The sequence below is a fragment of the Mirounga angustirostris genome, unplaced genomic scaffold (genome assembly GCF_029215605.1).
Source record: "Mirounga angustirostris isolate CCGP_5_RB_7025 unplaced genomic scaffold, mMirAng1.0.hap1 SCAF_8, whole genome shotgun sequence".
Lineage (NCBI taxonomy): Eukaryota > Metazoa > Chordata > Mammalia > Carnivora > Phocidae > Mirounga > Mirounga angustirostris.
Genome location: NW_026991716.1, coordinates 129,451,419 through 129,478,800, shown reverse-complemented (window position 1 = coordinate 129,478,800; position 27,382 = coordinate 129,451,419). Strand labels below are relative to the sequence as shown.

Here is a 27,382-nt window from a genome sequence, read left to right as displayed (position 1 = left end):
ATTGGATGATGTTTCACCCGAAGGACCTCCTCTTCATGTGGATACAGCTGCAGAGACCCTATTTCCAGGGGCGCCTGGGTGGCTCAGACGGTTAAGCATCTGCCTTCAGCTCAGGTCCTGATACCAGGGTCCTGGGATCGAGCCCCGCATCAGGCTCCCTGATCAAGTGGGGATCCTGCTTCTCCCTCTCCCTGTGCCCTTCCCCCACCACTCGTTCTCTCTCTCTCTCAAATAAATAAATAAAATCTTAAAAAAAAAAAAAAGACGCTATTTCCAAATAAAATCACATTCTCAAGACCAGGAGTTAGGACTTCAGCATAAGTTTTGGGGGAACACAATTCAACCCATAACAGAAGGCATAGAATGTATCATCCCACCCCTCCACCACCAAAAAAAGAATCATCCCTTCTTTTCATTTTCCTTTAAAGCTTTTTATTGAGATACTACTGACATATAACATATTTTTTGAAGTGTACAAGTCAATATTTATATATTATTAACTATATTTATGTACCATGCTATACATTACATCCCATGACTTAATTTTATAACTGGAAGTTTATACTTTCTGACCACGAGAAGGGATGATTTGGAAAGTGGGAATGAAGACAGAAAAGACAGGGTGGCCAGGAGAATGGGGTGAAGAAGGGAAAATGGGCAGGAGAGAAGATTGAAATATTTCAGGAAATACGGCCTGGCCAGAGTTAGCTGGTGGTTTGGCGCTGGGGCGCCTCCCAGAGTGGGCGAGGACAAGGTTTGGGGACTGCCCTTAAAATCTCTGGGGAAATGGTCTACCACGCTACTGCCGGGAAGCGGTTAGGTTAAAACGCAGAGCGGGATGGGCGGCAGGGGTTAAGACCGGGCTGAATGGGATTGGTTAGAGAACCCCGTTGCTGGGCGCAGCCACCGCCGTCACCTCAGTCCTCCCAGGCTCCCTTCTGCCTCGGGTCGTTTGTTGGGTGACTGTCGGTCCCTGGGCAAAGAGGAAGATGGAAAAGAGGCAACTTGGTTGAGAAAGTACTGCCAGGAGCTGGGAGCCGGGGGACAGGACAAGGAGAGAGTGCCTGCCTGGTGGGAAGCAAGGTTTAAGACTTCTTGATGCTGGAGGGTTTTAGAGAAGTCAGCTTGACTTGGCACAGATTCCTTGGGGGCGGGGGAGGGCAGGCACACCTGTGGCAGATATGACTCCCATCTGGGCGAGAGCCACAAAGGCTCCATGTGAAGTGCCACCTGGAAGAGGAGTCCATCCAGGAGCTAAGAGGAGAGGGCCCAGGGTTTAATCCCAGGGAGAGGAGCAGGTCCCACAGCATATATAGCCTTCTTTCTGGAGGACCTCGCCTCAGCCTGTAAGGTATTACCGCCTAGCTGGCACTGGCACTGAGTTTTCTGAAGGCCATTCTACCAGTCTGTCAAGCCAGCAGCTTCAGAATGGCAGAGAACAGAGTAAGGCCAGGAAAGTCCGTGAGCATGGGCCCATTGCCACATTTCCTTTCTTGGGAAGTGAGTTCCTTGATCAGAAGCAACAGGGTAGGGAACAGAGGGAGGGTGGATAAGGAATTATTGAAGTCTATGGATGGTAGTTTTGGCAAAAGCATTGCATGCAAAGAAGACAAATCAATATCCACAGTAAGTATCTATTTCAAAAAAGATGAATGCTGCGCCCTACCGTGATGGAAGTGGTCCAGTGTCATCAACATGCCAGCTAGCTGATCACCCTGGGGAATGGTGCCATATCAGAGCGCAGCATTGGTCTCTGCAGTCTGGGCACTCAGCAGTGGGCACGGCCAGCTCAGCTTCGGTGAATGGAAGTCTGTGCTGCTGAACTCATGCATAACATCCATTCCTGCCACTTTGTTCATGAGCCCACTGGGCAATGGCTGGGGCGGGGGGAGGGGGGGAGGCGCAGAGAAACAGGCTGACTGATAGCTACAGAATGGTCATCCTAGCTGCCTGATTCTTAAAATCCTTCTCTTCTGAGGTCACCCTTTGGTGAGCATTCACATGGGACACAAATATCCTTATGTTCTCAGAGAATTCTACGCACATACCTCCCCCCCAAATTTCTATGTCACCAAGTTTCCAAATGGATTTTCCAAGTCCCTGGTCTTCCAGCCAAACCACTGAAATTGGCGTATAATTGCATATCTGTGCATTTCTCCTTTTCAGCAAAGTGTACAACCCGGGGTACTGCCTAAAGTTGTGCCCACTGAGAACATTTCCCTTACCCACTGTCCTTCAGGAATAGTCTGGAGAAGGGCTATAATGCTGAAGTTGTTCCCTTTCAGGTGGTACCTGTGAATCTTACAGAACCATCTGGAAACCAGGCCTGAGTCTTCTCTTCCTCTGTCACTGATAGTCGGGAACTTCCCATGAGGCCCTAGATACAGACTGGGAGAGAGGAGGCAGTGAAGTAGGAGTGGGGACCTACTCCACTGGGGAGCTCCAGTGGGGGGCATTCAGGCAACTTCTTCACATAACTTTCTTGTGCCTCAGGGCCTGATCATGTACCTATCACTTCCATTTGATGATAGAGTGCTGCTGTGCTTGCCCAACTTTATGGCTCAATGGGCAGCTCAGGTGGCCCAGGGTCATGTTCAGTCCCCACTAAGGCCCGGGGCAGGCCAAGATTGGTTTTTCAAAAAGAGAGTAGTTATCTGTGGGTGATGGCAGGGCCTTGCTCCAAATCCTAAAAGGCCTCCACTGTGACCTACCTCTAGAGGCTTGCCAAAGGCTCGAATATCATCTCTCCTTGGAATAAGATGTGCATTGTATTAATGTCAATATCCTGGTTGTGGTATTGCACCATAGTGTTTGTGATTTGTTACCTGTGGGAGAAACCAGAAAAAGAATACCTGGGACATCTCTATGTTATTTCTAAGAACTGTCTATGAATTTATACACATAATTTATGGTTATCTCAAAATAAAAATTTAATTGGAAAACTTTTAATCTAAATGAAACCTGTTCCAATGTGAAAAATGAAAAAAAAAATCAGCAAAAACAAATAGCATCCCTACCTACTGTTGATACTTCAGACACCATTAGATCTGCTACAATGTGTGTGGATGGCAGACTGGCCCATACAGCACCTGGGATCTGTTGTAGAGCCTTCTCTTGGTCTGGGCCCCACTAAAAACATTCAAGAACTACCCGTTTTGTGCTGTGTTGGGGTGAGGAGAGAGAAAATATATGTCAGGAAATGCAGAAATGGATGGATCGATGGATGGATGGATGGATTATTGGGGGGATGACTTGTGGATTTTCTCTGGGCAGCATCTATGATTCCAGATATTTCCCACCTATTCTCCTGACACCTCTCTTTGCTGTAAGTTCTTCTTCCGTAATAACTCAAGGTCCAGTCATCCTGATCTTATTCAATATATTAGAATCATAGATGCCCCTAAACTCTTTAGTTCGTCTTCATCTCTTTCCCCAGAAATCACTTTCCCCATTTTCCCACCTGGCTAAATGTTATCTCCCCCCAGGATTCAACTCCCATGAAATCTTCACTACCCTCCTGGAGAGAATCAAGCATGCCTTCTCTAGTGTTTTAAAATCTCTGACCAGTGTGGTCTAACAAGTTGTACTGTCTGTCTCCCTCAGTAGAAATATTAGTTCCTTTAGGTTTTTGAGAACAAAGTACATCCTACTAAAACAAAGTAAATGTATTCATTCCTTTAAGGTGATTTGTTTTGTTTTGGAACAAAATACAGGGCCAAGTACACTGGTTGCCACGAGGAGACAATTGTGATATTGAAATGCATTGAAAGTGAATTGTGGTCTTCTCTAACTCTGAAAGCGGGGGAAGGTCTGACGGGTACAGAGACTGGGGAGAGCCTAGCCCCAGCTGGAGTTTCCCTAGGCCATTCAACACACACAGGATTCTCTCCTGAAGACCTGAGGATGATGCAAAGACCAGAGAGCTCAACTCAGCTCAGTAATATCAAAACAATGGGCAGCCATTGTTTCACTTTCTTTCTCTCCTGGACCATAGGGAGCTGTCTCTTAGCTGGGACCCTGGCCATTGCCAGCTCTTAGAGTGACTATTGAAAGCACTCTCTGTTAATCCTCTGTATTATCTTACTGGTTCCGTGTACATGGAAAAAATATTTCCTTATGTTTTCCTCAATCCCAATGCCAATCCAAAGGACTCCTGTTTTAGGCATTCCATCTGGATTCTGACTTCCCGCTCTTGTTGTGTACTGTCCCCCTCTGCCCACAGGGCCAGTCCTGTGAAGACAAGGATGACCCAAGTAAAGGAATGGTGGCAGCCTACCTACAAAATGGCTCTCAGTAAATTCTGGCCTCCTGGCATTCATGCCCTTGTGTAATCTCCGGCCACACTGAACAGGGATGATGCGTGCAACTTTCAGGATATAATGGAAATACTAAAACATGACTTTCAAGTCCACATCACAAAAGACATTGATGTTTCCACCTTTCTCTCTTGGTTCCCTCACTCTGGGGAAAGCCAACTGTCATGTCTCGTTTTTTGTTTTTTGTTTTAAAAGATTTTATTTATTTGAGAGAGAGAGTGAGAGAGCACCAACAGGGGGAGGGGCAGAGGGAGAAGGAGAAGCAGACTCCCTGCTGAACAGGGAGCCCGACAAGGGCTCCTGGAATCCTGGCCTCAGCCTATGGCAGACATTTAACTGACTGAGCCACCCGGGGACCCCCCCAACTGTCATTTTACTCAAGTAGCCCTATGGAGAATTCCTTGTGATGAGAAACTGAGATCTCCTGCCAACAGCCATAGGAGAGATCCAGCTTAGAAGCACCAGTCAAACCTATATGCCCTATATCCCTACCTATAGCCCCAGTCAAACCTTCTGATGAGGACAACCTCAGTTAGCCTTTGACTGCAGCCTCATGGGAGATCTAAGCCAGAACCTGCCAGCCCTCCTGCTCCTGAATTCTTGACCCACAGAAACTATGTAAGATAATAAATGGTTATTGGTGTTCTAAGCCACTAACTTTTGGGGAGATCTGTTAAGCAACAACAGATACAAAGAAATATAACATAATATAATAGAATTAATATAAGGAAATAATTTTTCCATGTATCCTGAACCATAGGATAATATAGGGGATCAAAAGAGAGGGCCTTCAATAGTCACTCTAAGAGCTCACAGTGGCCAGGGTCCCAGCTAAGAGACAGCTAGCTCCCTGGGTCCAGGAGAGAAAGAGAAAGTGAAACAATGTCTGCCCATTGTTTTGATTATTGCTGAGCTGAGTTGAGCTCTCTGGTCTTTGCATCATCCTCAGGTCTTCAGGAGAGAATCCTGTGTGTGTTGAAGGGCCTAGGGAAACTCCAGTTGGGGCTAGGCTCTCCCCAGTCTCTGTACCCGTCAGACCTTCCCCCACTTTCAGAGTTAGAGAAGACCACAATTCACAGTTTCAATGCAATTCAGCATCACATCAGAGATTTGTGTACTTGGGAGTGGAAAAACTGTGTGGGTGGCTTTGCAAAGGAGCAGTAGGTGGACTCTGGGAGCACAGTGACATAGGAGTAGGGAAAGCCTGCAGAGCTTTGAAGAAACTGTCAGAGGAGCCTCATGGCATCTGAGGAAGCTGCCAGTAGGGGCTCCAAGGAGAAGTGAACTACTAGGGCTCTTCTCTCCCCTTCAGAGCCAAGGTTGTCCGAGACATGAAATTTCTGAGGAAAGAGCAGGAGCTCTTATATACCTTGTTAGTTATAGATCAAGAGACTCAGTGAGGAAGGGTGGGGGTCGGGGGTGCTTAGGCGAATGGAGGCGTGGTTAGGGCCATGGATTGTAGGCCTGAGAGACATACAGTGAATGCTTTTGTCAAGTCCCTAACACTTCAAGGAGATGCTGTCCTCAGCACCTGTCCAAAGTAATTCAATACATCAATTCCTTAAACCTTCACTGAACATCTAGGATGTTTAAGTTCTTCTCCTAGAGAGTCAAGGCTAACAAGAATGTTCCCTTTCCTAAAAGAACTAATCAACCCAGTGTGAGAGCCAGATAGATGTACACCCACCTAGAACACTGGATGGTATTCTTACAGCAGCCAGAACTTTTAGAACATAGAAGAGAGGAAATTAATTCCATCAGAAATGGTTGGAGAAACTCAGATGACATTCTCTGAGCCCTAGAGGAATTTTACCACTTGTTCAGACAGAAAAAATAATCTAGACAAAGGGATGAGCAGGAGTCAGTACAAAGATGAACACCAGGGTGGGAACCAGCAAGCAGGCTGTACTGGAAGGCCTAGGTATATAATGCAAATGTGTTGATGTGCTGTCCTCCACTGGCTTAACTTTCCCCTCCTCTGTGGGGCACAGAAACCTGGCCTTGCTCCACACAACTTCCCTCCCATAATCTCAGAAGCCAGCAAGAGGGGATTGTGTCTACACAGAAACACTGTGAAGATCAAATTAGAAAGAGCTCAGTAAACTTTGAAAGCATTATACTAGCATTAACTAATATTTTATTAAGGATGAATATGTTGTAGTTAATTGTTGATATTAATGATTTATAATAACCTGGTTACCATAAGGCTCACCAATTCCTTTTGGTTACATTCAAAGGCAGACAAGAACTTTAGTTATTGACATGCATGCTGAAGCATTTGGGACACACTTTGTAATGTCTTCCACTTTGAGGTGCATCAAAAATAGGATACCTTGATGAAAGAAGGGAAGAATGAACAGGTGGATAATCTGTGATAAAGCATGTAGAGTGCAATGTTAACTGTAGAATCTTAGGTGATCAGTATATTGGTGTTCACTATAAAATTCTATCAATTTCTCTGTATGTTTACAAATTATCTTATAAATGTTGGGGGGAAAGCAATAACAAAACATACTCCTAAAATTACTCTGGCACCAACATAATTCCCTTAGAGCTCTGAAGGAACAAGGTAATCTCTGCTAAATAAAAGCATAGACACCCATAACAAACAGGGTAACTTTTAGAAGAATGGTTTTTTGGGGTTTTTTTAAAAAGATTTTGTTTATTTATTTGACAGAGAGAGAGAGAGAGAGAGAGCACAAGCAGGGGGAGTGGCAGGCAAAGGCAGAGGGAGAAGCAGGCTCCCCGCTGAGCAGGGAGCCCAATGCGGGACTCGATCCCAGGACCCTGGGATCATGACCTGAGCCAGAGGCAGTTGCTTAACCAACTGAGCCATCCAGGCACCCCTAGAAGGATGGTTCTGAAATGTAGAAACTTATCATGGATGTTAATAGGAAAGAGAACCCATCTACATCTGTACATACCAATTGTCAAAGCAAAAAGTGCACAAGACAACATTGAACAGGCCAGGAAGATTTTATTGAAGGCTATTGTAATAGGGGAGGGAGGCCAGAACTCAGCCTGAACTCCACTCCACTGAAACAAAGGGCGGGAGTTGTTTAAGAGGTGGGGACACTAGTGGGAAAGTCCTGGAGGTTGATCAACAGGATGTGTTGAGCACATGGAGTTATTTCCTGAGTTTGCAAATGTTGTTCTCTGTAATTAGACCACCTGTGTTCACTAAGTGGCTCCCATCAAAGTTAATCTCTGTTATGGAATCCACTGTGTCCCCCCAAAAGTCATAGGTTGAAGCCCTAACCCCCAGGGTAACTGGATTTGGAGACAGGGCCATTAAGGGGGTAATTAAGGATGAATGAGGTCATAAGGATGGGGTCCTGATCCAATAGACTGGTGCCTTCTAAGAAGGGTAAGGGACATCAGAAGTGGGTGCACACAGAGGAAAGGTCATGTGAGAACACAGCAAGAAGGCAGCCATATGGGAGCCAAAGGAGAGATGTCTCAGGAAAACCAAACTGCCAGCATCTTGATCATGGACTTCCAATCTCTAGAACTGGGAGAAAATGTTTGTTTTGGTCATTGCAGAGACTAGCATTTCCCTGTTCCTTGAAGTGGTTTTTGAGAAAAACAATGGTATTCTAGCCTGGTAGAGTCAGCTATGCAATATGGATTGACTCTAGGAAGAGTTGACTTGATAATGTAAAGAGCCTACTTAGATGTATGTAATTTTTAGTTTTGATAAATGAGAGATATCTATTTCTTGGAATTTCTATGCATAGACCAATGAAAATGTAGCTACAAACATGCACAGGCTATAGCTACGCTATACACACTGACATGACTGAAAAAAATTGATTTAAACATAATAATTTCCTCTTAAGAGTGAGTCTAAGATAGAGAGCTAGTTTCAAAATAATCCTCAGATAAAAATTTGCATTATCATTATTGAATTAACAACTGATTGTTTCTTTTAGCCTCACTTTTTGTTTTCAAGTAGTTCTAATATCTTAACTAATTTGATTACACTTGGCCATACACAGTGGCAATGTAGACCTCAACTATTTGATGGTTTCAGTTCAAGAAAGATGAAGGTGGCCTCAGGAGCAGCCCGATCCCAAAACTTGCATAGCCCTTGTTACTCGTGGGCAAACATTAAGCAAAACCACCGAATGTCTCCGTTCGGTCCAACTCTGCTGAATGGGGGCTGGACTCACGTGTTATCTAGACAGACAGGGGGAGCCACAGAAATACACATATACCACAGCTGCTCACCCTCCAACTGAAAGTGTGCTAATCAATTTGCAGATACTCCTATTAGAACTCGCCTTTGTTTAGATGTCCACTAGATTCAGGAATGTATCATTTGCAGTGTTTGTATTGGTTTAGAATATAGGATTTTAAGATCGTCTAACACCGTACTAAAACATTTCAATAAAATCATGCTACTTCTTTCAAAAAAAAGAAAGAAAGAAAGAAAACGTTTCTATTGCTTTAGCCTCCCAGTTGATGGTCTTCTTGTCAAACATAGGCTCCTTTCCTCCTACAGAGACCAGGAGGTGAGGACCCTATCTCCTTTGATGTTCACATTTGAAAGAGATTGCTCCCAGGGCCTTGAGAAAGATACTCATGGGCTATAAGGCTGGTAAGAGGAGAAAGAATTTACAATTACAAGTTTAAAAAAAAAGTGTTCTAGGGGCTCCTGGGTGGTTCAGTTGGTTAAGCTAAGCATCTGACTCCTGATTGCAGCTCAGGTCTTGATCTCAGGGTCATGAGTTCAAGCCCCCACACTGGGCTCCACGCTGGGCATGGCGCCTACTTAAAAAGTAAAAATAAAAAATAAAATTAAATAAAATGTTCTAAGAAAAGGGAGATCAGGAGCCTGGAGCCAGGAAGGAGATTATTTTAAGATTAGTCTAGCTGGGAACTAGAACATTAAGGCCATCTTGGTCATGGCCACCACTGAACTGAGAGCTTAAAATACAGACAATGGCAACCTCACAGCAGCATGCATGAGGAGGTAGAAGTTTTCTTCAGCCAGGATAAAAGGAAGTCAGGTGAGTTAGTCCCAAGCCAGTCTCCAGAATGTCAACAGATACAGAGGCTAGCAAATGATGATGATGATGGTAATAAAAGGTGAGTTTATTTGTATGACATTTGCATGTTAAACATGTGGGTGGAGGGGCACCTGGGTGGCTCAGTTGGTTTAGCCTCTGACTCTTGGTTTTGGCTCAGGTCCTGGGATGGAGACCCGAGTCAGGCTCTGTGCTCAACGGGGAGTCTGCTTCTCTCCCTCTTCCCTCCCCCCACTCATGCACGCGCGTGCTCTCTCTCTGAAATAAATGAAGAAATCTTCTTTTAAAATATGGGTTGAAATTTATTCTCTATGTGAATATCCTGTTCCCCAAAAGCCTTTCAGCCCATGGTTTTAGCCTCTATGGATGATCCTGGACTGATACCCTTTTCATTAATACTAGAAAAGGGACATTTACTGAATATACATGTATTTAATAAATATCCACTAGAAAGTGTGGCAGAGCTGAGGACAGGGAACTGGGCAGGCAGGGAAATAGTGGCAGCCCTTGCTGACCCTCTAACCTCCTCATTCAATGTGGCCCAGGCCCCTGTGCCAACTGCAGTTCCTCATCTGAACCACAGATCACAGGAACTGACTTCAGTGACTATTTCTTCCGTGCTCCCACAGAGGACACAGAGCCCGAACCTGTTTAGATGCATAGATGCCTAGCAGTTATTCAGTACATAGAATGGATTCATTACATACCAGGGTTTTCTCCAATGAATTAGATTGATAAAGGCAGGTAGAAAGGGAATCAGTCTCCTTAAGAAAGTATTTTCAAAGCGTTACGTGCAGACCATAGGAAATTCTATGCAACTGTTAAAAAAAGATGAAGTAGGGAGCCTGGGTGGCTCAGATGGTTGAGCGTCTGCCTTCAGCTCAGGTCATGATCTCGGGGTCCTGGGATCGAGTCCCGCATCGGGCTTCCTGCTCCTTGGGAGCCTGCTTCTCCCTCTGCCTCTCTCTCTCTCTGTCTCTCATGAATAAATAAAAAAAATCTTTAAAAAAAAAAAAAAAGATGAAATAGACATGCGTGGGACCAGGAAGAAGATCCATGATTCACTGGTGAGTGAACCAAGGTGCCGAATAGGAGGAGAGCCCTCTATGCAATTACTAAAATGGAAAACCAAGTTTGGTCAGCTATACACCAAATTGGGGAAAGAGGTTGCCCTTGGTGAGTAAGAACAGAAGAGAAAAATGGGTGAGCAAGGATGAATTTTCTTTGTGTTCCTGCCGACTTTTCAATCTGCATTTGCTTCCTTGGCAGTTGAGAACACTGTGGAGAAAGGTTCAGGGCCCTTGCATCCTATCCTGTAGGCCAACAGACAATCCCGGAGTCCCAAACTGCCCAGAAACATTTCAACAGCCTGCATGTGACCACTCCAGGGGGAGTGCCTCTGCCCTCTGGAACTGTTAAATTCCCAGTCCCTGGTGTCACCACAGAAGTCCACACAAGCTGTGCTACTCCGAAACATGACGGGGATGAGTCCCAAGCCCAGAATCCCCCCTTTTCCTCCTGTTTCTGCTGCTGCTGGGGTCTCACCCCTCAAAGAGGAGCAAACCCTCGAAGGTCAAGAGTAGGAAATGGCTTCAGGCCTGGCCTCACACACTGTCTCCCTCTGACCCCTAGAAGCTAATATTCTTTTTTTTTTTTTAATATTCCTTTTTTTTTTTTTTTAAGTAGGCCCCTAATGAAGGGCTGGAGCTCACAACTCTGAGATCAAGGCCTGAGCTGATACTGACAGTCAGATGCTTAACCCTCTGAGGCACCCAGGTGCCCCTGGATGATAACATCCTTGTTATGGCTTCGGCTTGCAAGCATTGCTGTGGGATGCTTCTTGGAAGGCACAGTCTCTTCTCTCTCACTGAATTCATCATCGTCCTGCAGCGCTGTGTCCTGTCAGTTCTGGAGTGAAAGTTCCTGTGTTGGTGAAGGAAGACAGACAGGTCCTTTTCATCCTTTTCTAAATCTGGTGAACCAGATGCTTAGGGCTTTGCCTCTTTCTTTGTTCAGGCGTGTTTGTCTGTCTGTCTTCCACGTGTGTTTTAGTGGGGCTTAGATTCCCAGAGCGGTGACCACTCAGGTCCTGGAGAGCACAGCCTACTCTCTACTTTCGACTCTTATCACCCCAAAGTGGCAATCCTTCCTCGCACTGCTCCCCTCACTCTCTGGACATTCTGGAAAGCAGAGCCTTCATTTAGGACTCCTCCTCTGAAGCCTCCTGCTCTTCACCCCCCCCGCCCCCGTTGCTAAGTCCTGCCTTCTTCACAGACCACCTCTGACCAGCCCACAGTCGGTATTCATCAACCACATGCCCAGAAGGTTTGCCTGTTCACTTCCTGCTAACCATCCTGTGGATCTGGGTAGACTGTAAGGGCCTGGAGGGTAGAAACTGTCTTGTACCATTGCAGCTTGCCCTCTACCCAGCCCCACACCCTGCTCATAGTAGCTGCTCCCCAAAATGCTTGTCAAATGAATGTACCCAGCAACAGTGGACACACTCAGCAGTCTAGAGAATTTGCCATTCTCCCTGAACCTCAGACAGCTGGAGGGGAGATCAGGTTTGGATTCAGCAGCTGAGGATGGAGGGATGGAGAAGGGAGTCTCCTCCCTCTCACGGCCCAGCCCTTCAGAGGCTTCCTTGTGGTGTCACGGAGACTGGGGGACTTAAAAGGATCTTTTCTCCCCATCCAGCCCCCACCTGTTTCCCTCAGCAGTGCTCACTCTCTTTGCTACGAGTCCATGCTCATGACTCAGTCCAGACCTGGACAGCCTGCTTTCATTTTTATGCTCCACCTTCTTATTTTTCTCCTTGTACTTAATGTATTGAAGAAACAAGATTGTCCTATAGAACTTTCATATCTTGGACTTAGCTGATTGCATCCCTGTGCCTGTTTATATTGTTCTGCTGACAATATTTTCTATAAACCAGCTGTTAAATCCAGAGACTTGATTAGTTTTTGATTCGATCTTGGTTTTGCAAGCTACTTGTTAGTTGGCGTTGTAAATCAATATCCTATTATATTACATCAAAAGATTGGGCTGGCCCTTCAGGTGGGACCGTAGTACACATGAGAGCCTGTGGACCTGTGGGCCTGGGGACTGTGAGGAGCTATTCAGCTGCTATGACATTGACAGCATCCACTTCAAGGATGTCATGGTGCTCTTGAGAAGCAGGAAGCTCAGGACCATCTTCCGTGTGGACTGAGAAATTTACTCAAGAGCAGGTCTACAAAAGAAGCTTTAACTTTGGTTTATTGATAGTTTTACCTCCCTACACCTTGCAGATCAGAGTCGGTGCTTTCTACTTTTTTATGGATTCCTGTGCCAACTGAAACAAAGCATCAGAATTACCCTAAAGATGTGAAATTTTTCAAGACTTGACAAGTGAATAACATTTTCATGCAATTTCTATTTTCGAGAGCTATGACCAAAAAAAACATGTTATTTTACAGCATTACCCGAATTACTTACATAGAATGAAAAAGAATTCAACGAGCTGAATTTACAGAAGAATTTAAGAGCCCAAATGACCAAGTAACACAGTGTATCACTTTTGATGTATTAGAGGAAATGTGGAGTTAGTTGTTATCAGAACATGAAACATAATGAAATAGAATTTCAGCCAATAAATCCATCGGATGGTCAGTCCTGAGAAGCAGAAACCAAGATGGGATTAACGTGCAGGGATTTCAATGCGGGAAGCCCCTGTGAGAAAAAAGGCGGAAGCCTGGGGGGTCTGGGAGACCATTCAGATCAATGCAGTTCAGACCCCAAATGAAGGAGGGGCAGAGTTTGGGTGGTGGCATCCTGCACTGCCATCTAGTCTAGGGAAAGTACCACAAGGTCTCAGGAGAGTCCTTAAGTAAAATTGGGCCATCAGAGGAGTCCTGTGTCTCCCAGGAAGAGGCCTGACTTAGTACTCTGTCGGGCTCCGTCACTGGCTGGGAGCAGTGATAGGGAGAGCAGCCTCGGCACATCCACAGCAATGGACTTCAGAGCTTGGCCCAGGGCGTGTGGTCAAGTGAGCGCCCTGTGGTTGAAAATCTGATGGCCATGTTCTCACGGCCACCACAGCACAAGCCAGATAAACCCTCAGCTTGGGAAAGGAAGATTTTTTTTTTTTAATATTAGTACTGCAGGGGAGAAAAAATTATTTTTTCTCTATTTACCTCTAACTTTCTGAGCTCTTGGCTGAGCCCCCTGTACTAAGACACGTAAGTTTAGGGGCGCCTGGGTGGCTCAGTCGTTAAGCGTCTGCCTTGAGCTCAGGTCATGATCCCAGGGTCCTGGTCCTGGGATCGAGCCCCGTATCGGGCTCCCTGCTCCGCAGGAGGCCTGCTTCTCCCTCTCCCACTCCCCCTGCTTGTATTCCCTCTCTCACTGTGTCTCTCTCTGTCAAATAAATAAATAAAATCTTAAAAAAAAGAAAGAAACGTAAGTTTATTAATATGTATACCTCATGTGCCCATAGGAGAGGTCCAGGGAAAAAAATAACTCCTAAGGCAGTTTAGATTGTTTAAATACCATCTTAATAGAGAAAGGGGAGCAGGGTATCGGCCTCTTAGGGGAGAGTGAGTACATGATTTTTAGGAAAAATGAACAGGCCCTTAGAAGAACAGATGGGAGGTGTGAGAGTTTGGGACAAAGTTTGTGTGTGGTGTCGACTTTCAGTCTCCTCTCCTATGGCAAGAGTCAATCCTTCCTATGATGCCACTTCACAGATGAAGAAATCGAGGGGCAAAGACTTGTCAAGTGCACATCAAATCAGCAGCTGGATCTGGCTATTCTAAGGTCTTTCAGGGGGACACCTGTGAGAAAATTGACCCCTTTGGCTGCCCTTAGGTGCTTCCACTAAAACACCTCTGAGGCCCTGCGGTGACTTGCCTTCCCCTTTGCAACCTTATCAGCCTGGACAAGCGAATCGACCCCTGTGAGCAGGCTGCATGTTCCTACTGAACTGTAGTTTTTCTACAATAGAGCTTTCTGATGGGGGCTGATCTGACTGGGCGCTTTTCTAACCCCGGATGCCCACTGAATACATTCACGTGGATTTGTGAAGAAAGCCACAAATTTGGCTTCTTGGAGCATCTAAACTGGCAAGCTTCTCCTATTCAACTCTTATTTTATTTTAATTTTTTTAGAGAGAGAGTGAGCGAGCAAGAGAGAGCACACAAGCAGGGATAGAGGGAGAGGGAGAAGCAGATTCCCCTGCTGAGGAGGGAGCCCAATGCAGGGCTCGATCCCAGGACCCTGGGATCATGACCTGAGCCGAAGGCAGACGCCTAACAGACTGAGCCACCCAGGCGCCCCTCAACTCTTTTCTTTTAAGAATCACCTGGTACCCGACCAACACCTTAATCACAGCCTTGTGGGACCCCAAGCAGAGAACCCAACCTCATCATGCCAGACTTCTGACCTACAGATCTGTGAGCTACTGACTGAGTGCCCTTAAAGCAGATGAGCTGGTTGTCGTCTGTCACACAGCAATAGAAAACTAATCACATACCTTTAGGCTGTGACGAGAGGGGCAAAGAGAATTGTCTGATGATTAAAATAATTTCCCATTGCACTAGGCTCAGCTCCATACTTTCCAAACCATGTTTCTCTTTTTCTACCCATATTTCCAAGCAGGTAGCATAGGATAGATAAACATTGCAATGCATACTGTGGTTCTGTACCTTTGTGTGTGACTTCCAGAGGTTCCCCACAGCAGGCTGGTCCCACTTTGAAAGACTCACAGTTGGGGCACCTGGCTGGCTCAGTTGGTGGAGCATCTGACTCTTGATCCCAGGGTGGTGTGTTCAAGCCCCAGGTTGGGTGTGGAGCCTACATAAAAACCAGATTTATAGATAAATAAATAAGTACATAAATAAATAAGTAAATAAAATTTAAAAAGGAAAGACTAGCAATTACTTCATAATATATGAACCTATAGGAAAATAAAACTGCCTCAGATTTGCCAGTGTTTTTATAAAAAGCCCTAGCCTCCTGAGACACAGAAATGTATACAAGATAAAGATAGGAATTGCTGGATGATATTTCCCCTGGAAGCATTTTACTCATCAAATACTATGAGAATTAGAAATGAAGCCATTCATCTAGTAAATTGCTCTGTTCCCAGAGGCCAAAGGATTACAGGCTGAACTTTGACCTTAGGCTAAGCCCAACGTGGGGTTTGAACTGTGTAGGGGTTACACCTGTGTATGAATTAGAGTGTGGAAATCGGGTGGAGAGAGGGTGGGGGAGAATGCGAGATTAGGGAGGCGGGGAGGTCAGGAGAATAGAAGGGGGGTGTATGCGGGGGGGGGGAACAGAGCAGCTGAAGTGAGGCGACTGGGGGAGCGGGGAGGTGTTGGGGGAGTGGGCCGCCCCTCCGAGCTGGACTGGAGGAAGGAGCCCGGCCGGCGCCCTCCCCGCGCGCGGCCCCCCGACCCCGCTCGGGGCCCCGGGGTCCTCCCCCGTCTTCCAGCGCCCGGGACCCCTCCCCCACCCCCATCCCCGCGAGACGCCGTGTCCTGGGGCTGGCCCCCGGGCTTTCGGGCTCTCAGGGAGCAAAAGAGAAAACCAGAGAAAACGGCGGAAACCGAAAACCCGCAAAAGGGAACTTTCAAAAAGTTCCACGGCGCCCACGGTGACCTCACACCCACCCATGCCGGTGGGGGAGTCTTGTAGCAATTTCCGAGTTCTTAGCCCATCAGCGCGCCCTGTCGGCGGGCACAGGCGCTGCAGCCTCCACTGCGGCCGTGGCTTTGGCCCTGGTGGCGGACCTTGCGCCACAGCCTCCTGGGGGAGTGAGAGTGAAAAGGGGAACTAGTGGGCAGGAAATCCCATCATCCTGGAAGCCACCAACCCTGATGATGAAGTTTGGGAATGTAGGTGAAGTCTGGAGTCCAAGACCAAGAAAGAATTCTTGAGACTTTGGTGCAAGAAGGTGGTTTTATTAAAGCCCGAGGACAGGACCCTTGGGCAGAAAGAGCTGCTGCCGAGGGGGTGGAAGGGGTGGCTGATTATATACTTGGGTAAGGAAAAAGGGAGGTTTTCAAAAGAACTTTCCTATGCTAGAGAGGACCTACAAGATACTGGAGGCCTTGCCATTGTCAAGTTAAGGTTGTTTTCCCTCTAGAAAGGGGTTAACAGTAAGTTATTTGTCAATGAGCTGCAGGTTATAAGAACATTTAATTTTACCTACATTTCCTTCTGGAAGTTAGGTTACTGATAAGAATGCTTTTTTCTTGTAAATCACTAAGACATTTGTAAATTGAGGGAGACGCCTGTCCTGCAGGCCTGTAATCTCTGTAAGTTAACCACTTGTTTTTCCTTCCCTTAGCTTTACGGCAGCCAAGAGTGCCGGATCCTACCAGGTGTTGGGGGTGGAAGGGGTTGCAGGGTGTCAGCTTGTGCTTTGCCTTGGCTTTGTCCTCATCACTGGGACCTGGGGGGGGGGGGCAGTTGCCCCCCAGGGGAGGGGACCGCACTTGATAACGAAAGGGAGGAATACCTAGATCTATTGCTTTGACCTTGCTCCTCCATCCCCGTAGAGTTCACTGCAGGCAGGTAAGAGAGAATAGCTGATGAGGAGAACAAAGGCAAAAGAAATGTAGACAAAATTAAATGTCCTTACAGCTTGCAGCCCATTGGCAAATACTTGAGACAAGCAGAGTATGACCTTCCCAGAACTCACAACTGCCTTAACGTTAATGCTTTGCTAGAGGTGAAAAGCAACCTTAGCTCGACATTAGCACTTCAACATCAGCGGGCATGCAGAGGACTCCAAGTATAAGGCCAAGGAGGCACTCTCAGGGAAGCCATCTGGGGCTTTAAAGTTGAGAGGCAACTCCTGTCTTCAGTCTGTTCCTCTCCCAGGGCTGTGTGTTCACTGTTCCCTGCTTGCCCCTCCTGACTGCTCCATTTGTCCCCCTCTGCTGAGCAGTTTCCCTGCTCTATTCTCCCCTTCCATGGAGCCCTGGAGCCCACGTGGCTTTCCAGCTATGCTGTTCTCACTGATTCCATCTGTTTCTCAATTCTATATTGTATATTCCTGGGAGAGAGTATCTGATGGGCTCAGCTTGAGCCGGGTGCTCATTATTGGTTTCCCTGAGCGGACGATGTGGGGTACCTGGAAGCTGGGGCTGCCCCTTCCAGGGATGTGGGCAGAGTAGACTCCGAAAGTGGTGTGGACAGAGAGGAATCATAGTATAATGACCACTTGGCTGGCTGGTAGGTTGTAGGAGATTCAGGCTTCAGGGAGTCACACACCTTCTAATCCTGGGGAATCTCCTTCATTTCTGTGAGCCCTAGTTTTTGTACCTGTAAAATTAAGAAGTGGAACCGGAAACAATAATAATAACTAGCATTTATTGAGCATCTACCATGAGTCAGATTCTATTCTAAGTACTTTGCATGCACCAGTTTAACTTATTTAATGCCTGTCAAGCATTTATGGTGGTCACTAGGATGACAATCTTGTTCCAACATTCAGTGAATGGACCTACAATGTGCAAATCCCAATTTGCTGGACTTTACCCTTGGTGATCTTATAAAACTGTAACGCATCTCCATCTTTTCAGCCCACAGTCCTGACATATGTATCCTCACATGCAAATTCTTCATCCATCGATAAGGTTTTGATGTTTAGGTTTTCAAAACAAAGATATTTTATTTCTGATAGAAATGAAAGGAGAAAAACTAGAACTTGGAGATAAATGATTTATCTCCTCTATCACAAATCATAATCAGCCCAAATCTCCCTCCTAATTCACCATGCGATGAAACCTGTTTTGTCACAGTTTTATTAAAGTGTAATTGAAGGGGCGCCTGGGTGGCTCAGTCGGTTAAGCATCTGCCTTCGGCTCAGGTCATGATCCCAGGGTCCTGGGATGGAGCCACGCATCGGGCTCCCTGATCCACGGAGAGCCTGCTTCTCCCTCTTCCTCTATCTGCTGCTCTGCCTACTTGTGCTCCTTTTCTCACTGTCAAATAAATAAATAAAATCTTTTTAAAAAAATAAAGTGTAATTGAAGACAATAAACTATATCCACTTAAAGTATATACAATCTGATGAGCTTTCGCATATGCATGCACCAGTGAAACATCACCACAGTCAAAGCAGGAACATCTATCACCTGCTAGTTCAACTGTCCTTGCACTTCTTTGTAATCCTTCCCTCCCGCTGCACCCCGGAATTACAGGTTTCTCCACTCAGGCTGCCTAGAACATCAACTATTCCCAGGCCTGTGCAGCTGGGAAATTGTTCTGCCTGCTTCTTTCCAGTGGTTCTTCCTCTGGCCTTGGATAGTTTCCTCACACGCATGCACTTGACCAGTACTCCGGTGAGGGTCTGGCGGTGGAGGGAACCCTCAGCAGACCTCCAGAACTCTTTCTGTACAGCTCTCTCCCCTCTGGTACTCTGTTCTGTGGATTCTAGCCACCTGCCCCCCCTGATTCTCAATTCTGTTTTCTCTGCTCAGAGAGACTGCCAGGCTCCCTTTGGGTTCCCCTCCCAGGCTTGCAGTTTGGAATCCCTCTCCGGGCAGGAAGCCAGCTTAGTCAGAAGGATCACGTCCTTATTTATTTTTTTAAAAGATTTTATTTATTTATTTGACAGACAGAGAGACAGCGGGAGAGGGAACACAAGCAGGGGGCGCGGCAGAGGGAGAGGGTGAAGCAGGCTCCCCCCACTGAGCAAGGAGCCCGATGCGGGGCTCAATCCCAGGACCCCAGGACCATGACCTGAGCTGAAGGCAGATGCTTAACCCACTGAGTCACCCAGGCATCCCTCCACTTTTCTCAAAAGGACCCTGTTGTGAAGTTAGAGAGGGGGGATCTTTAGCAGCGCTGGCAGGATTTGAAATAAATGCTCCTGAGAAACGCTGTCCCTCCCACTCGCCCTCATTATCTCCCCCATGGAACATGTGAGCTGGGTCTCACTCTGTGCCGACTTCCCTTCCACTGTCCCAAAGGCAGGAATGAGGGTCCTGTGTCCATCTTAAAATCTGTGAAGGCCAAACGAAATCATGTGCCTGAAAGTGCTTGGCAACTTTGAAAACAACACAATTGTTAATCAATGCTATATCCTATTATTATCATACGTGGTTTTTCTCGTATCATTATTTTTATGATAGCTAGTATTTAGAAGATTTGAATGCTACCTTCAGGATCCATTTTTATCACCAGTGACAGTTTCTCCTTATAAGCCTACTGGAGCTCTCCGAGGTCTAAGGTGAAAGGAATCCTTATGTTGTCAAGGACATCCTTAAGTGGCTTCAGTTGTGTGGGGTGAATATCCCAGAGATGGAAGAACCTGTAACCCAAAGTGGGCCACTCCCTGTAGGGCTAAGAGGCCAGTATTTCAGCTTCAGAGTCATGCATATACACAACCTCATGAACTCTATCAATTTTCCTTTTCATGGAATAGCAAGAAATATTGGACTTTTTTTCTTTGTTCTTCTTTTGTATTTTTACCTTCTAGTTCTATCCTTCTCTATTCTAGATCTGAAAGCAATGGGTTCCTAAATATAAGCTCTAAAATCATATATATATATGCTATTTTCCTATCCAATTATTTTCTCTTTCCCTCCTAAAAACGACATTGAACCATGTACAAATTACAATGTTCATGCATCCAATCAAAAAAACTTCTGGACATGCCAAAAAGCATGAAAATGTGATACATAGTCAGCAGAAAAACGAATCAATAGAGACTATGAAATTAAAAGAAAGCAGAAACCACTGGCAGGCAGTTACAACTCTCGGGTGTGGTCTCCACTGGACTGGATTTTCATAAACCTTATTATGCCATTTAAAACACTACTAAAAACAAACAAACAAAAAAACACTACTGCTCTGGGGCACCTCAGTGGCGCAGTTGGCTGAGCCACCCACTCTTGGTTTCCCCTGACGTCATGATCTCCAGGTCATGTGATCCACCTGCGTGGGGTGTGAGATCTAGCCGGTGCTGGGCACTGGGCTCAGTGAAAAGTCAGCTTGAGATTCTCTCTCAGTCTCCCTCTGCCCCTCCGGCTCGTGCTCTCTCTCTCTCTCTCTCAAATAAATAAAATCTTAAAAAAAAACCCAAAACACTGCTGCTCAGTTTTGTAACTGTGTATGGTGACAGATATTGTGGTGATCCGTCAACAATATATACAAGTGTTGAATCATTATGTACACCTGAAACTAACATGTTATATGTCAAGCGTATCTCAATAAAGGAAAAGGTTATCTGCTAAATTTAATTAAATAAAATACATCTTCACTAGATCTTACATGATCCAAGCCGAAGGCCTCTCTGCATGCTATATAGAGATAGCTCATCAGGTCCTCATGATTGGCTGTGTTCAGATTTCCGGTTATGTTTGTGGAAATATGACTGCATGTGACTACTTGCTTTTTATGTTTCAACAGCATTGCCCGCCTTGTGCTACCCAAGTACATCTGGGGAATCGAATGTGTCGGGGACGCTGGAGGTGACGGAATGGATTGTCTGAATTGGTTCCCCAGTTCAAGTCCCTTTTCTAAAGCAGACCCTCAGGTCACCAAGATTTGAGCTTCCCCTTTGGGCTGACACCCGAGCAAGTCTCCCGTGTTAATAAAGCCGAGCGGGTTTAGACACAAACCCCGCCCAGCCTCGGAGGGCCGCGGTCGTAGATGCACTCTCAGTACAGCACCGCTAGAAACCCACCTCCAGGTCTCCCACCCTCGCTCTGCCAGCTTGGGAAGAGCCTGCGGAAGGCGGCGTGCGGAACGGGTCAACGCGAGCAAGGGGCAGGACGGCACGCAGGAGGGGCGGGGCTGGGCGGCGGGGGCGGGGCCGCCGCGGGGGTCGGGGGGAGATGGGCGGGGATTGGCGCGCCTCCGCCTCCGCCCCCGCCGCGGCCACTGTTCACAGGCTCGGTGCTGATCCGCGCCGAGGCCGTCTTGCCGCCTCAGAGGGAGCCCCGGATCCCGGCAGAGAGGCGCGGGCGTTCCCGCAGGCCTCCACAAAGCACGAGCGGCGGTGCCGGGCCGGGCCGGCTATGCCTCCCGTTGCTGCGGTTCCCGCCGGCGACCATGCACCCGCGGCCTCGGGGGCGCAGCCGGGCCCCGGGGAGGCCGCGCTGTGAGGCGCCAGGGCCTAGCGCCCGCCGCGGCCGCGCCGGAGGGGCACAGGGCCCGGGCTCGCCCCGCCTTCCTCGCGCTCTGCTGCCCCTCCTAGGCGCGCTGCCTCAGCGGCCGGCCGCCATGGCCTTCGCCGCCCGGGAGGGCGCGGGCTCGGGGCGCGGGCGGCCGCCGCGGCACCGGGCGCTGCGCGGGTTGCTGCTGCTCTGCCTGTGGCTGCCGAGCGGCCGCGCGGCCGGCCCGGCCTCCGCGCCGCTGTCCGAGCTGCACGCGCAGCTCTCGGGAGTAGAGCAGCTGCTGGAGGAGTTCCGCCGGCAGCTGCAGGAGGAGCGGCCGCAGGAGGAGCTGGAGCTGGAGCTGCGCGCGGGCGGCGGCCCCCCCGAGGAGGGCTGCCCGGGCCCCGGCGGCGGCGGCGGCGGCTACAGAGCCATGCCGGACGCCATCATCCGCACCAAGGACTCCCTCGCGGCGGGCGCCAGCTTCCTGACCGCGCCGGCGGCCGTGCGGGACTGGCGGCAGTGCGTGGCGGCCTGCTGCTCCGAGCCGCGCTGCTCGGTGGCCGTGGTGGAGCTGCCCCGGCGGCCCGCGCCCCCCGCCGCCGCGCTCGGCTGCTACCTCTTCAACTGCACCGCCCGCGGCCGCAGCGTCTGCAAGTTCGCGCTGCACCGCGGCTACAGCAGCTACAGCCTCAGCCGCGCGCTGGACCGCGGGCAGGGAGAGCTGGAAGCGGCGCCTCGCACGGGTGAGCACTCGCGGGAGGGGGTCTGGGCAGACCTCTGGGTCCTGCTGCCCTGGCGCCTGTTGGGTGGCTGCATCCGGGAGACCACCGAGGCAGTATAGCCAAGTGAAAGATGGAACAGCCTCGTTCCAAGTTAGTTTAGTTCGGGGGCAAACGGAGGAGTGGCTTTGATTGCTGTTTTATAGATGCTTTCTGAGAAACCTAGTAAGAGTGGGCAGAGAGGGCACCGTGGCCTGCTTCTGGAATTTTTCTAGCCTTGGGGACGGAGGCTGATCTGAGAGGATTCGCAGAAATTCGATTTAAAGGAGGAGAAAAGCTCGAAGTAAAAAAAAAAAAAAAGGTTATTTTAGGCTCAGATTTTTGTAAGTCACGGTTTGTGTCAAGTAATCGCAGGAGCAAAATCTAATTAGGTGCCAGACTGCTCATAGCACACCCGTTTCTTAGCTTGACTCATGATTCCACCTGCAGTGGCTTTCACCAGACAAAAATGAGAAAGGAAACTTGGTGTCAGGAATTTTGAAGTGGGTCCAGCTGACTCCCATGAACTACGGTCCCTTTTGTAAAGAGGGAAAGGAAGGGATTTGATTTTAGTTGAAAATAAGAAAGTTGGGTGCCTGGGTGGCTCAGATGGTTGGACGTCTGCCTTCGGCTCGGGTCATGATCCCGGGGTCCTGGGATCGAGTCCCGCATCGGGCTCCCTGCTCCTTGGGAGCCTGCTTCTCCCTCTGCCTCTCTCTCTGTGTCTCTCATGAATAAATAAATAAAATCTTAAAAAAAAAAAAAAAGAAAATAAGAAAGTTGAGGGCACGTCTCTTTTTAAAAGAGTTAATAATGAAGTTTTTCATTCTGTGGTTTTACTTCCTGCAGATGCTCTGAATGACAGTAAAGGCACATACAGGAGACACAAAAAATGTGGCTGTTGGAGATTAAAGCCATTGAGGGAAAAAACCTTGATTGGGCCCACGTGTGGTTGGCTGTGTGTTTGATTGCATCCTGTTGCTCTTTGATTTATGATAACATAAGAATGATATAGCAAGATGGGGGTGGGGGGAGCCTCAGCCACTTTGGAAATCTGGAGTCTCCAAGACCTGAAGGTCCAAAGAGAAGGGTCTGGGAAACCATATCCACACAAGGGCCCATATCCTCACTCACCTCCACCGGAGAGAAAGCTCAGGACCCTTGTCAGCAGAGCAGACCTCAAAGGTCACCCTGGGACTGCTCAGCCCTGAGGCAGACATTGGGAAGAACCCCAGAGTTTTCTCCCTGAAGCAAAAGCAAGAGACACTTTCTCTTGGACCTCCGCCAGCATCCCTGAGCCTGCCCCATGGCTATTACACACACATCCTTCCTCTTTGCTCAAACATGGACTAAAAAAATCCCAGCAGTGAAGAAACAAAATCCCTTTCTCTTGTTCTCACTGCACATCTGGAAGAAACCAACATCACCAAAGGAAGCTTTCTTATAAGCTAGGGGAAATCAAAAGGAAAATAAGGAAAGAATATGCTCATGGAAATTAAAAAAAAAAAAAAGTTAGGTTTACTAGTAGGAGTTTCTGAGTTACTTTTCTTCCGCTTCCTTCATTGCCATTCCCTTCCCTAGGGTGTGTTTGTCTGGGAATTCAATTATGTAGATGTTAGGGATAAAAATGGGTGACCACAGGGCTTGGTCCTCATTCTGGAAAACACTGTCATATTCACACTTCAGATCCCCAGCAACACGTAGAAGGGTGTAGCTCAGGTCCTGAGGTACCCTTATTTGCAGCTACGGCAAAGGTTACCTGCCCACATGCCCTGTGTTTGCCTTGCCTTGCCTAGGTGCTTAACCTCTTGAAGCTCTTTATGCTTCTGAAACTTACACGTTATTCCTTCTTGCATTGCCTCTTCTTCCAACTCCTGTGAGTATACAGAGTTGGAGGCTACTGAGCATGAATATCGTTTAGAAAAGCTCTTGCAGAGAATTAGTCAGGGGGCCATTTGAGGTGAATATAAACATGAAATGATGAGGGGGCAGGTGGAATGGGATGGCACAAATTTATAGCAGAACCCATCAGCCATGTTTATTGCGGCCACTGACTGAGTTTGGTGCTAGACATTATTATAAGGTGCTTAGACACATGAACTCACTCTCCTCACAACAGCCAAAGATCTAGGTTCTGTTATAATCCCCAGTGTACTAGAAGGCTCTGTGAGAGAAAGTAAACTGCCCAAAAAAGCCTTGCCACATGTGAGTTGTGGAGCCGTGTCCAAGTGTCTCCCAGGAAATACGTAGCAGAGACCATTAAAATGGTCATTCGTTCTTCTGGGATATTTTTATAGGAAAGTGATCCATGCTAAAGAAAAAGTAGGAGCGAGAAAATTTATTGTGGCATTATTTATAATGGTGAAAAAATGGATAAAGTATGTGTCCAATAGCAGAGGTTAAAATTAAAATGGCAACTGTGCAGTTTATGGAGTTACATGGGCAATACTAGAATATATGAATAAATATCAATAAATAAAACATATTAATGAGTTAGTAGGCTAATTCAGAATATAAATTTCTATTTCCTATAACTGGATACACTTTGGGGACTCCCAAAGTATATTTAGAAAGATCTGGGCTGGGCACCTGGGTGGCTCAGTTAGTTAAGCGACTGCCTTCGGCTCAGGTCATGATCCCGGAGTCCTGGGATCGAGTCCCGCATCGGGCTCCCGGCTCGGCGGGGAGCCTGCTTCTCCCTCTGACCCTATCCCCTCTCATGCTGTTTCTCTCTCTCTCTCTCTTTCAAATAAATAAATAAATAAAATCTTTAAAAAAAAAAAAAGAAAGATCTGGGCTGACATCCGAACTGACAAATTTATCATTTGTATCATCTTAGGCAACTAAGCATCTAACTCTCATTCCCTCATGAATCTGATGCAGATTATAATACCTCCCTCCCTAAGAGATTTGTGAAAGTTGAGTGACATTAAGGCTCATGAGCACTTAGCCTGGTGCCTGGTACAAAGAAATCACCCAATAAATGGCACCTCTTACTTATTATCATCAGCTCATATAGAGAAAAACTATAACGGTACACACCAAAAATGATAATCGTACTGGGGTTGTGAATTATCTTCTCCTGAAGTGTTACAATTAGGAAGAACACACAATGAAAAAAGAAAACCACAAAAACAAATAAACCAACTACATAGATTTTGACACATAGTATCTAAGCCTCTCCCCTTAGGCTGGCCCCACTTCTGTGTCCAGACTTTAGGAGTCTCTGCTAATTTCTCAACCACCACTATATCCTCTGTGCCCACACAGTACAGATTCAGATTCCAGAACCTCCTTGTTATTAAGGCTCCATTCACAGCAGTATGTTGTAAATCAGATTACTTAACAATATTCTTATCTGTATAAAATGTTTTAACTTGATATGCTTCATCAAAATTGGTATGAGTCTTATTTTGCCTCTGTAGATCTGACCAAGTGTGTTTAGTTTTCAAAAGAAATCAGTGTTTCTATAGTACTTAACATTGATTTATTACATTTTTATGATGAAAATTCAAATTTACCTTTTTTTTTTTTTAAGATTTTATTTATTTATTTGAAAGAGAGAGAGAGAGCACAAGCAGGGGAAACGGCAGGCAGGGGGAGAAGCAGGCTCTTTGCTGAGCAAGGAGCCCAATGTGGGACTCGATCCCAGGACCTTGGGATCATGACCTGAGCCGAAGGCAGACGATTAACCAACTGAGCCACGCAGGCGTCCCTCAAATTTACTTTTATCTTGTTCTTTATCAGCAAGTTATTTATTTATTTATTTATTTATTTATTTATTTATTTATTTATTTATTTGAGACACAGAGAGTGGGGGGGAAGGGGCAGGGAGAAAATCTCAAGCAGCCTCAACGCCTTGTGCAGAGCTCCATGCCAGTCTCCATCTCACAACCCTGAGATCATGACCTGAGCCGAAATCAAGAGTCAGACACTTAACCAGCTGAGCCATCCAGGCGCCCCTTAAAGATTTTAAGTAATCTCCACACCCAACGTGGGGCTCAAACTCACAACTCTGAGATCAAGAGTCCCATGTTCCACCTACTGAGCCAGCCAGGTGCCCCAGCAAGTCAAATATTTTTAAATGATAGCACACTCCTTTCCTCTTGTTATTGTTTTGTGGGTTTTTTTTTTAAGATTTTATTTATTTATCTGAGAGAGAGAGAATGAGAGACAGAGAGCATGAGAGGGAGGAGGGTCAGAGGGAGAAGCAGACTCCCTGCTGAGCAGGGAGCGTGATGCAGGACTCGATCCCGGGACTCCAGGATCATGACCTGAGCCGAAGGTAGTCGCTTAACCAACTGAGCCACCCAGGCGCCCCTTGTTTATTTTTAAGACCTGTTCCTGGGTAGATAAGCTCTGGCTTATTTCAGAATACATTATGCAGCATAATTTACCTGGACTTGAACTGAGGAGGAAATGTATCTCTTTTATTTCGGTTACAACAGTGATCAATGTGGAAGATATGAAGGTTTCACTATGTTCATAAATCATATCTTAAAGCTTACCTACAGAAAACTTAACTAAAACAATGATTTCTTTCTTTAGGAAAGGCGGGATTAATTAGTTTTGTAATTATGTGGGATATTTCAGAACTTACCTGATTTTTCCATCTTAAGTCTTTGGGGTTACATCTTTGAGAGCTTAAAAATATAGCATTCATTGTTGTTTATATCATATAGGCATATTTTAGTTTGTTTACCTACAAAAAGTATTTTAAAATAAATTTTCATGCAGATAGTTGCTAACTATAATGTATTACTGTGAATTATAAGATGATTTCCAGAATTATAAAGTGGTAAACCATTGTGTGGAAAGCAATGAAACTTCCAGAGCCAAAAGAAAGTTCTCTGTAACACTCTGAAAAATGGCTTATTAGTAATGAAATTGTCACCTCTTTCCTTACCTGGGAGAAGCAGAATAAAGACCTCAGACACTAGGTCTTTGCTCAGAGATGGAAAAGGCAGAACAAATTTCTTCTTAGGCAAAGGTTGCTTGTGTAGCTTATTTAAATCTGAGTTATTAGTCCTCATTGTTTTAAATGACTATAAAAATGGGACTCGTCTTGGGGCGCCTGGGTGGTGCAGTCAATTAGGCATCCGACTCTTAATTTCGGCTCAGGTCATGATCTCAGGGTCATGGGAGCAAGCCCCACATCCAGCTCCATCCAGCTCCGCTCT

General features: G+C 46.7%; 1 protein-coding gene across 3 annotated transcripts in view; it reads left to right on the top strand.

Moving 5' to 3' along the window:
- The first annotated feature begins 21,200 nt into the window (after window positions 1-21,200).
- LRP11 (LDL receptor related protein 11) overlaps window positions 21,201-27,382 on the top strand; it is a 47,104-nt gene continuing 40,922 nt past the window's right edge. Inside the window, exon 1 of one of the 3 annotated variants that reach the window (XM_054505599.2) lies at window positions 21,201-22,187. In XM_054505599.2, the coding sequence (XP_054361574.2) occupies window positions 21,398-22,187 (790 nt within the window). In that variant the 5' untranslated portion in view covers window positions 21,201-21,397. The remainder of the gene's footprint in view (window positions 22,188-27,382) is intronic. The other 2 variants (XM_064598215.1, XM_045865739.3) reach the window with 2 other exon arrangements.